Source organism: Channa argus, chromosome 8, assembly GCF_033026475.1.
Source record: "Channa argus isolate prfri chromosome 8, Channa argus male v1.0, whole genome shotgun sequence".
In the NCBI taxonomy this organism is placed as follows: Eukaryota; Metazoa; Chordata; class Actinopteri; order Anabantiformes; family Channidae; genus Channa; species Channa argus.
The window spans coordinates 11,667,501-11,683,442 of NC_090204.1; the positions used below are offsets into that span (position 1 = coordinate 11,667,501).

Sequence of the window (15,942 nt, forward strand, 5' to 3'; positions counted from 1 at the left end):
CCAATGAATCCCTTTCCAACCTTGTAAATAAGCTATAACCTCTAGGGTATGCATTTTGACCTTTATGGTATGGTATGTAACTCATGGTCTGTGGAACTGGCATTCATGAAGACTGTCAAGCATCTGAATAAGCTGCTTTCTACATTCCCTGCTTACTGGAGACATATGTTGCTCATGTTCATGAAACTTTTATTGTTACACTAATTATTATTCTTCCCATTCCTCACCCTCCTATTTATTCACCTTTCTTTTTTACCTGTTTGCTCATTTTCAGATTCAGCTTTTATTTCTTAATGGCCTTACTGTCTATCTTTATTTGTAGCAAAACTTTAAGATTGAAGATGAGGAGGATCTTCGTCATGACTTTGAAAGGCTGCAGCAGGCAATGGAGATGGTTGGCTTCCTTTCTGCCACCAAGAAACAGTAAGTGAATCAGTAAATATGTTTACCATTGTGTTTGTACTTTAGGAACCAGCCTAAAATTCTTCCATACCTGTTGATTGTGGTGAAAACCCACTGAAAAGTATTTTTACACTTGGTCCTGGAAAAAGTAACAAGATGAAGAAGAGAATAGTGTAACAGTTACTGCATGTTGTATGGCTGCATTATTGCTGCTGTTTTAAGTTTATGTGAATTTTATAAATGTGTTGCAGGATTTTTTCGGTGCTTTCAGCAATCTTATATCTGGGCAACGTGACTTACACAAAAAAATCAGCAGGCCGAGATGAGGGATTAGATGTGGGACCACCGGAGGTCCTGGCTACTCTCTCTGACCTGTTAAAGGTAATAAATCTGGATGTTTCTTTGTGATTCCAACTTTGTCATTTAGCGTATTGTGTCTGTGACTTTCAGCATTAACCTGTGGTTGTCCCTCGCAGGTTAAAGAAGAGTTGTTGGTTGAGGCGCTGACAAAGAGGAAAACAGTGACTGTCAATGATAAGCTGATCCTCCCCTACAGCCACTCTGAAGTATGCACCAGCCACAAAGACAAATCTGCAACCTGTCATTACTAAAATAGTGTTCGGCTGCACACTAACTAGTGGCCTTGTGTATCTGATTGTTCCATAGTGCCTTCTGCTTCTTCCTCTTTATTGTTAACACTTCTACTGTAAATCTATTTCTGTCAGTGCATAGTGTTTTAATTTACTTTTTTCAGTTTTTAGCAGGTTTAGCCTTGAATTCATGTTTACAGGCAATTAAATGAAAATCTTTTTACTTCTGTTCTGTTGAGGTTTTTATCAATATATTCTTCATTGTCTTCTCTCAACAGGCTATCACAGCCAGAGACTCCATGGCAAAATCTCTCTACAGTGCCTTGTTTGACTGGATCGTCCTACGCATCAATCATGCACTGCTCAACAAGAAAGACATGGAGGAATCTGTCCCGGTGAGACAAAACATACATCTGCAAATTATAAATGCTACAAATATTATGTTCTTTTGGTTTATGACTGCTTAAGTAGTCTTACACAATGCCCATTGTGCTCTTCACTAGCGTGCCTTTTTTGCTTGTGTTCCTTTTTTGCAGTGTTTGTCCATTGGCGTCCTAGACATTTTTGGCTTTGAAGACTTCCAGACCAACAGCTTTGAGCAGTTCTGCATCAACTACGCAAATGAGCAGCTGCAATATTACTTCAACAATCACATCTTCAATCTGGAACAGGTGAGTGACACTGTGTATTTCCCTCCCCGTGAAAGCGTTTACAGTATAATTTATTAAATCAACACTGAACAATACATAAGCTGAAAATTGGCCTCCATGTTGTGCAGGCATACAGATGTCTTCTTTGCTTTTTTTTCTAATAATGACTACCCAAATGATGACTCATCTAAACATTTCCTGGTTTTTGAAGAGAGGGAAAGTCACATGGTTGTTCATGCTAGTTTATCTTATCCTCGAGTGTGCATGATGGCTAGGGGAATGCAAAGTCAAATTAATCGTCATATTTAGTTATTTAGTCAAATTTGACAGAGTTTGTATACTGCTCCATTTCTGGCTCCATGTTTTTGAATGCATCTTTTCCTTGTAGGACTATTTGAGTAAATATTTAAAGTTAAACTTCTGGCATGTCTTGAATTCACCGATAAGATGCTTCACTGAAATATTCTGTCCTGCTTCATTCAGGAGGAGTATCAAGCAGAGGGGATCACTTGGCACAACATAGACTACACAGACAATGTAGGTTGTATCCATCTCATCAGCAAGAAGCCCACCGGCTTGCTCTACCTGCTGGATGAAGAGAGCAAGTAGGAACACCTACAGATAACATGGGTTCATTCATATCTAATGATGCAGGTGGAAGATGAAACAGTCTATTTATCCATATTTACTTTTCTCGCCTCTTTCTATCCGTTGTTCTCTTTTTCCTCCTCTGTGCACCTGTACCCCAGTTTTCCCCATGCTACAGATGAGACATTATTAGCCAAATTTAAGCAGCAGCACCAGGGGAACAAATATTTTATCCCCACACCCGTCATGGAGCCTGCCTTTGTCATTCAACACTTTGCTGGAAAAGTCAAATATCAAATCAAGGTAAAATGACACAGATAACATCACAATACATTATTGCATTAAACATAGTGACCTGGTAGCTCAATGGGTAGCGCAGCAGGATGGGATGCAGACGCTGCAGGATCAAATCCTTGCCTACCCACCAGATGTGTCCCAGAGCGAGACACTCAGCACTAGCTCCCCGGGTGCCACCCCATGGCTGCCCACTGCTCCCCCAAGGGGGGTTGGTTAAATGCAGAGACAGAATTTAATTGTAACATATATGTGCAAAATGTATATGTGCTCAATGACAATATGGGTTGTTGATGTTGGGAAATGTAAACAAAAAATGAAATGTTGTAAATTACACTTTATGATGGGCTTACATATTTTCTTGATTATTTGTTTGTTGATGATAATTTGGGAATTTAATTGAAATATTTGACCTCACAAGGATTTCCGGGAGAAGAACACAGATCACATGCGTCCTGACATTGTGGCCTTATTGCGGAGCAGCGACCGTGCATATGTGCGCCAGCTCATTGGCATGGATCCAGTGGCCATGTTTCGCTGGGGCATCCTGCGTGCCACCATTAGAGGAATTGCTGCATTCAATGAGGCTGGTCGCTCCTGGGCTGCCAAAACTTCAGGTACATTATCATGTAATGATGTAAATCTTTACTGGAAAAAGTAATGTTAAAACTACTACTACTTATAGCTAAAAGCACAACATCTGACTGCGGCAGTTTCTGTACTCTGTAATTATTTATTGAGGTCACCACAGAGAGGAATATGGAGTTTAGAAATGAGGTGCTAGGAGATTTAAAAAAAAAATATCTCTACTATTCTCAATCCTCCAGACTATTTTTGTACTCTCAGACTTAGCGCAGTGATGTAGGAGCCTTATAATGCCCATTAAGAAGATTAAATAAAATTAAGACAAAAACAAAAAATCTCATGCAGTGATGTGAGCGGTCAACCTTCCATCTACTAGAAAGCCTACTTATAATTAAGACAATATTTCACTTGTTGTAAATGTGTATTAATCGTGTGTTTTTTCTGTTAGGTGTTGTCCGTCCAATCTCCAGAACTCCTTTGGGAGAGCTTCAGCGATCTAATACACAAATAGAAAGAATGTATAAGTAAGTAACGAACATAGCTGAATATGAAACTGTGAAACTTGTCCTGCTTCATGCTTTCATTGTTTTTGGGCTGGTTTTCTAATTATAAGGTCTGTGTTCTCTGGAGGAATATGTCTGCCATAGTACCTGCAATATGGAGACAGACTCTTGGTCTTGTTGAATTCGTGTTTTATAACTTTTTCATTAAATGATTGGACTGTGGACCACATTTATCCTGTGGCACTAAATGAGATGAGGAGGGATAATGTCATCACGTGAAATCCATATGGCACCACCATGACCGATGAATCTTCCTTTCTCAATTCAGTACCCCAATATCCTCTTCACCTCTTCGGTGACCCAAGTGTGTGTGGTTCTCTCCTTTTCAACTCCACAGACGAGCTTCTATGCTCGATTTCTGCTTTGATCACTCAGAGGAACGCCCTCTAGAGGCCTTTGAAGACATCTTTGCTAGCTATGAGAATAAGAAGTAAGTGAATTTGGTAGACAGGACAAAGGACTAAAAACACGAGGCTCAGCAGCATTTTTTAAAATTATTTTTCCCTGTGAAGAGATACTGGTTTGCTCCATTTTCAGAGTAGACTCTCATTTGATTTCAAATTGATCTATGTGTTTTATTTTTTAAAAGCTGTCTTGATAAGTGTTTTGGTGTGTGCTATATGAATGTAAAAAGTAAGAAATTAGATTGTTTTAGAAGGGGAAGTTCAGTACACCAGTATACCACAATATTAAATGTTAGACTTGCATTCACTCTATCCTCTCGCTGTATGCCCAACTTTTTCCAAAGTTAATAATCGTTCTCCTTCCTCACATTTATTGTTCTAGCTATAAACCACAGTAAAGTGTTTGTCCTAGACTACTGTCATTAGCCACCCGAATGACTTTCAACAACTTTATAGCACGCAAAGCACAGATACACATACACATTTTGTCTTCTGACCCCTAGTCAGAAGACAAAAACAATTGGGAGGGACTCTGAGAATGAAACAAAATCATCATAATTTTAGGTCATTGGGCCCTCTGAAGCTTGACCTCACACTTCACTGTTTCAGATCAGATTTTTTTTTCAGATTTTTTTTATAGAGTACTTAAACCCTATACATTGTTTGCTGTCTGTTCAAGATCTGGAAAAGTTGAGGTGTAGAAATCAGATTCACTGTCATAATTTACTGTACATGCTGATTATTAATTCACTGCTTTGCCTCCTGTTTTTATAATCATTCAGGGTAAGTATAGAAAAGCATTGCATGGATTAGCTGTGGGAAAGGCAAGTCTCTGTATTAACAACATCAGAGCCAGTTTCCACTGTAACATCAGCACCAATTAAAAGAAACGTAAAAACACTTCACAAGTAACAACCTAAACTGGACAGACACTGTATGAATATGTTTCTGTTTTAGTCCTAATTTGGTTGCCCCTTACTAATTTTACAATCTGGTTGAATTTGTTCTTTAATATGGTTGTGGCAGAAACTGTAAAAATCGCTGGGATGTAGATCTTGACTAGAGAACAGAAGAACAATAAAAGTTGCATCTCTGAGCTGCTTGTTGTTCTCCTTTCTATTTAGAATACAAAACTAAAGACACATTTTGTTTGTGAACACCAAAATCACAGCCATGTTGTTTGACTACTACACCCGACAAGGGGCTCAGTATGAGCTTCACATCAAATGACTCGTACAGTGTAAGTAGAGAAGTCACAAAAATGTGTAACTTCAATTACCATATCCAACACAATTCATAAAAATCACACAGTGTCTGTCCAGCTGTAGTCACACCGCCAGCAATAGCCCCAGCATGGAACAGATGGTCAACCATACTGAATGTAAGTTCAGCTCTGCATGTTAACTGCTACAGTGTTAGGTGAATACAAAACCTACACACCCCTATCCCTTTTCTGTGTCTTTTTTTTGGTTGGTTGGTCTAGTGTGTCTTGTGGTTGCCATGTATATAAACAGTGAGGGAATAGATTTTTGGGATTATTCCTCACAGATGAGCAGAGTGTAAAAACTGAGGTTTCTGTCGACATAAGACCCCCAACTCTTCGGTAGTGTTCTTGCCTTGGGTCACTTGTGGTGTTTTTTTCTTATAAAGTTTTCCTAACTGAGGTCTTACCCTATTTTACAGGAGGGTTTCCTCCTTTCCTTATCGGTTGTTTTTCCCCCATGCTGTCCTTCTCCTCCTATTATCCTGCACCCTGTACAACCCTTTAGTTACCACTCTGTTTTGGATATGTGTTTGTGGTGTAATCAGAGATATGCATGCAGAGATCATCAGCTCCATTAAGAACTTGCAGCTGGATGGCGAGGATCCTCGCAAGCTGCTGCAGTCCTGGGGTAACCTCCGCTCCCCACAGCACATCCTCCAGTGAGTCTCCAGACAGGCCTTGCATCAGCTCTTACATCAGTCCTGTCAGCTCAGGCACAACAAGTTCTTACGTAAATTAAACTTAGTGCATTTGGATGGCTAGATTCAGTAAACAACATAAGTTCTTTTTCTTTATCAGATCTTACATTAGCAGTTCTGTTTATAGCCAGTAGCTAAAGCTGAAATGTGTAGAATACTTTCATTAATTCCTGTGTGAACATCATTAGGCTGTGTTGGCATGTGAGGTCTTTCAGAGCATCTTGTAAAATATGTCCCAGTGGCCTTGCAGCATGTTTATCAGCGAATTTAGTACAAGTTTTACAGTCTGACACATGGCAACAGAACACTTGTGGCATTTATGTATTAATGAAAGCAAGAGAGCATGTCTGTCTGTATGGTGTCTCTCTTTTGGGCTGATTATTTAGAGTTCACTTCACTTAAAACTCACTCCTCCTCCTTTTCCATTACATCATCCTGCCGCTCATTGAGCCTCACCTTTTCCCGTCATTTATGTTCCCGGTGAAACTCTTGATTTCATCACTGACGGCGCATGAAGAATTAGACCGTCCATACTAACCAACACTCCTCCCACTACTGCATTCCATCGTTGTGCCTTACCTTTTAACACTCCTATCTCAAACATTTTTTCTTTCTTTCCTTTTTCCACAGGAAAAACAGAAGCACCAAACAAAAGCACATAATTCCCAAGGTAAACCTGAATAAAACAACAGAAAAAAACAATACATTGTTTTCATAACTTAAAACAATTCAGTTGATCTTATTAGCTTGAAATTATTTGATTAAAATTATAATTATAGAGTACCCATAGGAATTCACTGTATTATGGTTGCACAGAATTTACTGGATTCTCAGTCTCTGAAGTTCATTGTGAGCCTGACTCTGCAAGATCGTACTACCAAGTCTCTACTCCATTTGCATAAGAAGAAGAAACCCCCCAGCATCAGTGCCCAGTTTCAGGTAAAATCTAACTTCAGACATAACACTATGCTCACTATACACAGAGCCTGTGTGGGTTTTTTTTGTGTTTAAAATATTCAGTAAACCCATCTTATTATTTGTTTCAGACTTCTCTGACCAAACTCCTTGAGACTCTGAACAGAGCAGAGCCTTTCTTTATTCGATGTATCCGCTCAAATGCTGAGAAGGTAAGAGTTATACCATTTTAACTCTACTGCAAGAGAAAATCTTTAATGTACATTGATGAGCTTTGATGTCATTTCACATACAAAACCTTTTGATCTTTTACATAATAAAACAGTTTTTTTAAACATTATTTTAAAATCAATAAAATATGCTGTATCATTTGACGTTCACACAGTTCTCAATTATGCTAGAGATTGTAACAAAAATGCTTCTTGTATCCTTATAAATGAGCAGAAGGAGATGTATCTGGACGAGGCCTTAGTGGTTCAACAGCTGCGATACACAGGAATGCTGGAAACGGTTCGTATCAGGAGGTCTGGCTACGGAGCCAAGTACACCTTCCAGGTACTGCAGATCTACAAGATGACATGAAAATTGTGTCACCATATAATTCAAGGCGAAGTTAGTTTCTCATAGTTTCAGAGATGTTGAAATTCATACTGTGGCACAGTGCTGCAGATGACATCTGTGTATGAAAACTTTATGTATTTTTGTTACTGGACAATATATTTTCTATCTGTGCAGGAGTTCATAGGGCAGTTTGGGGTTTTACTGCCAAAGAATGCCACCAGTTGTAAAGAGGACATCTCACCATTGCTTGAGAAGAAGATGGGCCTGGACCCCACCACGTATCAAATAGGCAAAACTAAGGTGCAGATGTGTCTCCCTGCTCCTCACATGTACACTTTTACTTATCTTATAAGCCCACATTCTTTCCTACATTTCTAACTGTATGTCAGCAGTGTACATTTTTATCTCTTTCGTCTTTTCAGGTGTTCTTGAAGGAGCTGGAGCGACAGCAGCTGCAGGACATGTTGCACAAGGAAGTGATGCATAAGATCATCTTTCTACAGCGGTGGTTCAGAGCTTGCCTGCAGAGGAAAGAGTTTCTGGACATGAGAAAGGCCGCCATCTTAATCCAGGTAAGCTTAGATGTACCATTATTTGGCAGTTACAATTAGTATAATTATTTTCATTGTTTTGTTCTTTTTTATATTTAGAAAAAATAATTACAGCGTAATCTTAATATTTCTTCTTTTCTTCCTTTCTTAGCATTCTTGGCGGACATACTGCAGAAAAGACCAAAGGAGACGTGCAGCCACTGTGATTCAGGCAATGTGGAGAGGACACCAGCAGAGATTAGAGTACCTTCGACGAAGAGAAGGTGCTACCAAGATACAAGCGCTAGTTAGAGGACACTCAGCGCGCAGAAGGTAACAGCAGTCTTACTGCTTGTTTCTTTTAAATTGCTTTATAAGAAAGTTGAGTTACATAAACTTTGATGGTGGTAATGCAGTGCTCTTTTAAAGTTACATTTATTTTTGTTATATTTTGTGTTTTACAGATGCCAGTCCATGCGTGAAGAGAAACAGCGAAAGGAGGAAGCAGAAGCACAGAAAAGGGCAGAAGAAGAGGAAAGAAGGAGAAGGGAAGAGGAGAAGGAGGCAAAGAGAAAGGCAGAAGAAGAGGAAGCAAGGAGGAGGATGGAAGAAGTATGGAAAAGGGCAAAGGAGGAGGAAGCAAGGAGGAGAGCAGAGGAAGAAGCATCAGCCAGGCAAGCACAGGAAGCACAGAAAAAAAGAGTAGAAGAGGAGAAAAAACTGGCTAGAGAGCCTCAAACAAGAGATGATCCAGATATAGAGCTGGTCACAGAGGAGATGCTGGATCACAACCTCCCTTTCCAGGAGTCTAAGGATGGTGGACAGGAGCACAGAGAGATTTGTAAAAGATCACATTTAGAGGGAGATGAAGAGCTGGAGGATGAGGAACCCGATGTAGAGACAAATGGTACCATGGCTGAGTCCAGACTTCATCTGGATAAGACAAAAGAGGAGGATGTAGACAATCAAACACTAGGATGGTCAGATTCAAAACCTATTGTGCCGTCTGGGGTCACCTCCAATGCAACTACCCCCAAATCTTTAGACCAGACATCAGATAAACAGGTTCCCACTACTACCTCCACACCTTCTAATGCTGAACAAAATAGAGTCAAACCTCCAGCTATTAACAGGAGCTTGTCCTCCAAGAGCCAGGAGAAACGAGAGCAGCGGAGGCGAAGGGGACTGGAACACAACCAGCGAGAGACTGAACGAGCCGCCTCCTCTTCTTCAGGTATCGCAAAGGATCAAGCGCAAGCCCACTCAAAGAACAAAAGCGAGGAGCCCCCTAAACTAAAAGAGCGGTCAGACAGCAAAGAACTGGACCAGTATACCTTTGTGGCATGGAAAATGAAGGAAGACAAGGGAGGGAAGAAAGAGGCAAAAGCTTCTCATTCACCTCCTCCTCCTGCTCCTTCTGGCCCTGTTCGTCCCACTACACTGTCCCTACAGCCCACTGAGCCTGTGGCTGAGAGAAACGGCCTAGGGGAGGGTGAGGGAGTAGTAACCCTGCATCGCCGTCCCATGGCAATGAAAGAGAAACCAGACAAGTGGAAGGCAGCGAGGAGTGAGGGAGAACCCATTGACAGCACCAGCACTCTTCCACCTCACAACAGTAAACATCAACAGCTGTATGTTTTTGACAACTACTCTCATGTTATAAGGAAAAGTATGGTGTTTTGTTTTTGTTTAGTTTTTTGTAATACTATTGTAATTCTATACTTTTTGATCCAAATTCCAAACACATCATTGGATTGATCCTGATTAACAGCTATTGTCTGTATAATTATATAATTTTTTCCCCTACTGGTCAATTAGTGAGCCACATTAAACTAGGTGGCATCTTGCTACAGTCCATATATTGGTCCCATAGACTTGGTCCTTTTGTTGTAGAAAGATCACTAGTGGCAGAAAAACATTCTTTTTTACTCTGTTTGAGTAAGATTTACTACAAATTTACAGTGTCCAGCTGTTTGTTTTCAAGATTAAAAAAAATTGGTTACAGACAGACTGGGGGTACCCAGGAAGACGGTTACACGTGGACACACAAATATACAGAATCATGAGGCTAAAACTGTTGTTTCTAATAAATGTTGACTTTCCTGAGCATTTTTAATAGCAAATTACAGTCAGAGTAGAACTTTTTCAACACTCTAGAAACCCCTAGTAGCCAGTGCTGTTGGGTTTTTTTTTTGTTTTTTGTTTTTGCAGAAACTGATTTGTATCATCTGCACTTCTGTCTACAGGAGTGAATCAGCCTCTTCATCAATTGACAGTTTGTCTCCAGGTTTTGAAGGCGAAGCCACTTCATCTTCAGCCAACAAGGTATTTTATATGTTTATAAATGTCTTGTTTAAGGCAGACAATTTTAACATTTGAACCACAAAAGTCTATCAGACCTGTTTAAATTAATTCTCATACCAGTTCTTTGCGCATACTTTATCATTTGTAAGGTAAGTATTAATTTTGTAGTTTTTGTGTCCTGCAGGTGATCATCCTATCAGAAGGATATAATGATGGCCAAAAGGGAACGTCCATCAGAAGGAAACAGCAAGATGTCAATAGTCATCAAGATGCAGCCTATGCCATGCCATCCACACCAGACAGGTACAACAGTGGACTGACCATGGTGACATGGGGTCTGTTGAGGGGATGCAAAAGGGTTGCTGGTGATTTTGTTTTTTCCCCCCATACATGTGTTTGAAATTGAGATGGACTGGTAATTGTGTAGTAGGCACCTACACCTCTCTGTCTTAGGCACCTCTCTCTGTAAAGATAAGGAAATTACTGCAATGTAAATCATTGTTATATTTGTCATTTGGACCCCTTTATGTCTGCTTGAGGCAAATTCATGCGAAAATGTGTACACTATAATCAAAGTTCCCTTATATGTTGTTGCATTCACAGCTGGGATTTCCTCATAACCTAATTTAGTCTAAAAGGGTTTACACACCAGAAATGTAATCTTATAGGTTCACTTCGTAGTCCAGAGCTCAATCAAGGCATCAAGTGGGTATTGGTTGCTATAGTAAAACTGTTAGAGAAGAGCTTGAATATTTTAAAAAGCGACAAATCAAATAATTTAGTCTTGATGGTTTTTTTTATCTTTGTTGCTTACTCAAATTATGTGTTTTGTCTGTTGACAAGAAACATTCCAAGGAGTTGCACACAGGCATATGATTAACTGCATGAAACAGGCAAAGCATGGAAAATTTCGCAATTATTGACAACTGAGTCACACTAGAGTTACATGACTTTTAACTTAACAAGGTGTGTGAATATACTTTAGAGCTTATTGTGTTTCTGTGCCTGCAGGTCAGGTGGTTTCTTCAGCAAGATTTTGAAAAAACGACCCCACAAAGAGGCTCAGACTCCAGACAATGGAGAGCTGACACTTTCTCAGATTCTCAGTGAGAGGCCAACCAGTGGGGAAGGTAAATAATACAAACGGGACAGCTGAGTCTTTCTTCTCAAGTTCGAACAGTAAAATAGGATTTTCTGAATCAGGGGCGTTAATGTTATTAATTAGATTGCTTTTTCAATAGAAATGATGCACATTTGCATATACAATTAAGCAAAAATGATTAAGCTGTTTTTTAATTACTATTCATAGTAAAGATAATGTGGTTACTTTTAAAACATTATTGTTCTTTACCCAACAATAACAGCATTACAACTGATGAATGGCTGTAGCTACTTCACTACTTTCTAAAGAAATGGAAAAAACACTGGAACGTTACCATTTATTATTTCCACTCTTAATAAGACTTATTTCTGTGCATACTCAGTGATAATACAACAACTTTTGAGTTGAGTTGAAGAGCAGTAGTAGTATAAACAAGTTTATTATGGTAGGTATATCATTCCTTACTTTTTTCTTGTAGTTGCTTATTTATATTTTCCTCTTCAGTCTCAGCGTCTGGACATCCATCTCGGCCTCTTTCCCAGCTACATGGTGACCGTGCTGGCAGAGGTTTCACTCGCAACCCATCCATAAAGATTAGTCGGGCCACGCGGGTCTCTGAGCAGTGGAATACCTCACTTGATCGGGAAATCACCAACTCTAATGAGCTGAGGCACCTTGATGAGTTTCTAGGCAACCAGGTAAAGGAAAGGCAACAAGAGGTTTATTATTTTTGCTATTATTTTCCTATTCCTATTATTTTCCTTCTAATATACCCACAAACATATGTTCTCTTTATGTTCTTTTAGGTTAATGATTTCCGTTCAAGGGGGAAACAGCTCTCAAAAACAGAAGCCATCTTTGTAACAGCCACCATGCAGTTCAGAGAAACTTTAAAAGACACCTGTTCTATCCAAGTAAGTCTATCTGCAAGCAGATAAACACACATTATGCATAGTGTAAGTCCAAAGTTTGTCCTCACAGATCTCTCCCAAATTTCTTCCCCTGCCACATAAACCATACTAGAAGCTCACCTCTGGTTACAAAGGTCTGATGAAAAGCTACCACAACCATGTAATCCACCTAGCAAGTGACAAGGACAGAGAGGAAATTCAGCTTGTGGTCAACCTGTTCCAGTCAGTTCTGGATGGCTTTATCAGAGGAGAAATTAAGAAGGGGGAGGCTGAACCTGCAAAGGTGAAATGCTGAGATTCAGTATCATTAAGTCTAATGAGTACAAACATGACTGAATTAAATATTCAAATTAGTGCTTTCTGTTTGTGGTTCAGCCTACCAAGACTAGAAAGAAAAGAAGGAAAAAGGATGAAAATGTAAGTGTTTGGGGTTTTTATTGAATTTATTTAAGTTGAAATTATGATTTTTAATTGAGTGACTATCTTTTTAGACGGAGAGTACACTTGGTCACATTTTCGTCAACTATCAGGTTAACATTATGCAGTCATGTGACCAGTGTAATTCTTACATCTGGGTCATGGAGAAGGCTTACATGTGCAGCTGTGAGTTAACGGCAAACAAAATAATATTATAACAATATTATATAGTTGTAAGTTGTTGCATTTATTCAAATTAAACGTCTTGTCTTACAGATTGTAAAATGGTCTGCCACAAGAAGTGCATCTGCAAATTAGTCACTAGCTGCTATTCTTTCTGTGCCAAAAAGGTATGTTACTTATATTAACTTATATTAACATACTTATATAAACTAATATTAATGATCTTTGTTCTATGTGGTTCTACTTTTCACATAAGGGATTTGAATTTGGCTAGAGACAAAGCCATGTTTTAAGTATTTTCTTTCGTTCTTCGAAGCTCAAATCCAAAACTTTTAAATGTACTGTTTATATTTGGTAAATAAATGAATAGCTGTTACTTTAGGCTTGGCAAAACATAAGTTAAAGCTTTGGTAGGCTTTGCTTACAGAAAACGAGTAAGCCTGGGATATGAACAGACGAGTAAGGCTGGGATATGAACAGACGAGTAAGGCTGGGATATGAACAGACGAGTAAGGCTGGGATATGAACAGACGAGTAAGGCTGGGATATGAACAGACGAGTAAGGCTGGGATATGAACAGACGAGTAAGGCTGGGATATGAACAGACGAGTAAGGCTGGGATATGAACAGACGAGTAAGGCTGGGATATGAACAGACGAGTAAGGCTGGGATATGAACAGACGAGTAAGACTGGGATATGAACAGACGAGTAAGACTGGGATATGAACAGACGAGTAAGACTGGGATATGAACAGACGAGTAAGACTGGGATATGAACAGACGAGCAAGACTGGGATATGAACAGACGAGTAAGGCTGGGATATGAACAGACATGTAAACATGTATTTTAGATATTTAGGTTTCATATTTCAGTGTTTCAGGAAGTATGAATGTACTGTAAATTTCTATGACAATTAATATGAAGAAAGGAAAACTAGAGGAATGGAAGCTAATCCAGAGGCTTCAGGACATTGGATCTCTCAGCTTTACTCCAAACTGTATTTATTAAGATTGATATAATTCTAGCACAAAACTTGATTAACAAAGTTTTGGCCTTTTGACAGTCGAGTAAAAGCTTCCTTTATCTTAGTTACGATAAGCTGGATTTGACTGTCAGATATCAAACTCGGTTGTCTGAGAGGATGTGTAATTTGCATTGAGGATTAATTGTAACAAGTGGACAGGAAGAGTGAACCTCCTGCTGCATATCTGAATCCACAGGGTGATGAAGAGTCTGGTCGTCGACATTTTGGGGTGCATGTGTTTAACCTTGTCAGTGACAAGAACCCAGTACCCATGGTGCTGGAGATGATGCTGGAACATGTGGAGATACATGGTCTCTATGTCGAGGGCATCTACCGCAAATCTGGCTCTTCCAACCGCATGAAGGAGTTGTACCAGCGACTGGAGACTGGTTAGACTTCTGCTATATGACAGTTTTACTTAAATAGCAAATCAAGCAAGTAAAGGCTCTTTTTATGTCACCTTCATTCATTTGGGACATTGTTGATTTGTTTAGAACCCCATCTGGTCTGCCTTGAGGACTACCCCATCCACACAGTGACAGGCCTGGTAAAACAGTGGCTGAGGGAGCTGCCAGACCCGCTCATGACGTTTACACATTACAATGACTTCCTGCATGCAGTAGGTGAGGTGCACATTCCCCACCAAGAAGCAGAAGAAGAATTTGCAAATAGAAACAGTGGACTTTCTCTGTGTGTGCAGACAATCTTTCATGGCTAATAGTTAGCAGCTATAATTTGACATTTTAGGTAGAGAGGTAAAATTACAGATGATTAAAATTAAATAGAAAAACTAATTAAAGAATGGATTTTGGTTGTGCGATTTTGTCCCTTGCCAGAACTGCCAGATAAGCAGGAACAGCTATGTGCCATCTACAAAGTACTGGAGGAGCTTCCTATGGCAAACTTCAACACATTGGAGAGACTGGTCTTCCACCTTGTCAGGTATAATGCTCTATTGTCTAGTGTGGCAAGAATTTGCCTTAGGGGCTTTAAATATAGCGATTACATGTAATAAATACATTTATCTTTATTATGTACAGTATTTATGTACAGTATCTATCTTCAAAAGTGTGTTATTTTTAGAGCTGTCTTGTTAACATGAGAACAATGCTTTAACACAAATTAATTTTAAACCCACACAGAAAGGCTAGAGTCTTTACAGTAAATCCTTGTAGATAAAACGTGATTAATTTGCAAATAATTACCAGTGACTCTGGACCGCCTGCGATTAATAGATTGACAGCCCTAGTTATTTTCATTGAAGGTGGCTGTACTACAAACTTTTCATGTCAGGACTTAAGTGAAAACCTGGATTCTCAATGGACTGCACACACTTTAAAGTACACATCATTAATTTATGATAATACTCTTGTAGGGTGTACAAAGAAGAGGCTCACAACCGCATGTCTCCTAACTCACTGGCCATAGTGTTTGCCCCATGTATTTTGCGTTGCCCAGACACTTCTGACCCACTGCTCAGCATGAAGGATGTTGCCAAGACCACCATGTAAGATGAAATCTCTTTTTCCAAAATATCAATATGTGTTTGTATTGTGTCTTGCTCATAATAAATGTACCACCCATGCATAAGCATGAATCAGCAAACTGATAGTGTTTGACATCTCTCTATAGGTGTGTAGAAATGCTCATCAATGAACAGATCAGACACTACAATGAAACAATGGAGATGATCAAGCAGGTGGAGTCCGCTGAGGCAGACGCTCATAACCAGCTTAAACTCAAGAGACAAAATACGGTAAGAAATACAACCCTGCCTCAGTCTGGATCGTGTTTCTTCAATTTATTGTGATTTCAGTACCATGGAAACAGTTAACAACAATAAAGTTTTGTGCATGGATTTAATAGAAGGAGACAAACATTCTAAAAGGCTCAAGAATTATTTATTTTCCACACATAAGGTTTAGCCTCATTGACCAGTCAGTAACTTTATCCTCC

The 15,942-nt window shown here is 39.4% G+C and overlaps 1 protein-coding gene across 9 annotated transcripts in view; it reads left to right on the forward strand.

Annotated features, from left to right (window-relative positions):
* si:zfos-588f8.1 overlaps window positions 1-15,942 on the forward strand; it is a 59,516-nt gene that overhangs the window by 37,695 nt on the left and 5,879 nt on the right. For 6 of the 9 annotated variants that reach the window (XR_010914969.1, XM_067512121.1, XM_067512122.1 and 3 more), the window contains exons 8-40: window positions 323-423; window positions 654-783; window positions 879-968; window positions 1,271-1,387; window positions 1,529-1,663; window positions 2,126-2,247; window positions 2,392-2,533; window positions 2,946-3,141; window positions 3,558-3,633; window positions 4,010-4,102; window positions 5,886-5,999; window positions 6,669-6,708; window positions 6,855-6,977; window positions 7,085-7,165; window positions 7,398-7,508; window positions 7,689-7,814; window positions 7,937-8,086; window positions 8,217-8,377; window positions 8,509-9,675; window positions 10,291-10,369; window positions 10,533-10,651; window positions 11,360-11,478; window positions 11,955-12,148; window positions 12,257-12,364; window positions 12,474-12,644; window positions 12,737-12,778; window positions 12,853-12,964; window positions 13,055-13,128; window positions 14,183-14,375; window positions 14,481-14,609; window positions 14,823-14,928; window positions 15,362-15,493; window positions 15,619-15,742. Coding sequence is in view for 8 of the 9 variants with exons in the window: in XM_067512121.1 (XP_067368222.1) it covers window positions 323-423; window positions 654-783; window positions 879-968; window positions 1,271-1,387; window positions 1,529-1,663; window positions 2,126-2,247; window positions 2,392-2,533; window positions 2,946-3,141; window positions 3,558-3,633; window positions 4,010-4,102; window positions 5,886-5,999; window positions 6,669-6,708; window positions 6,855-6,977; window positions 7,085-7,165; window positions 7,398-7,508; window positions 7,689-7,814; window positions 7,937-8,086; window positions 8,217-8,377; window positions 8,509-9,675; window positions 10,291-10,369; window positions 10,533-10,651; window positions 11,360-11,478; window positions 11,955-12,148; window positions 12,257-12,364; window positions 12,474-12,644; window positions 12,737-12,778; window positions 12,853-12,964; window positions 13,055-13,128; window positions 14,183-14,375; window positions 14,481-14,609; window positions 14,823-14,928; window positions 15,362-15,493; window positions 15,619-15,742 (4,977 nt within the window). In the remaining variant the exon portion in view is untranslated. The remainder of the gene's footprint in view (window positions 1-322; window positions 424-653; window positions 784-878; window positions 969-1,270; window positions 1,388-1,528; window positions 1,664-2,125; window positions 2,248-2,391; window positions 2,534-2,945; window positions 3,142-3,557; window positions 3,634-4,009; window positions 4,103-5,885; window positions 6,000-6,668; window positions 6,709-6,854; window positions 6,978-7,084; window positions 7,166-7,397; window positions 7,509-7,688; window positions 7,815-7,936; window positions 8,087-8,216; window positions 8,378-8,508; window positions 9,676-10,290; window positions 10,370-10,532; window positions 10,652-11,359; window positions 11,479-11,954; window positions 12,149-12,256; window positions 12,365-12,473; window positions 12,645-12,736; window positions 12,779-12,852; window positions 12,965-13,054; window positions 13,129-14,182; window positions 14,376-14,480; window positions 14,610-14,822; window positions 14,929-15,361; window positions 15,494-15,618; window positions 15,743-15,942) is intronic. The other 3 variants (XM_067512124.1, XM_067512123.1, XM_067512125.1) reach the window with 3 other exon arrangements.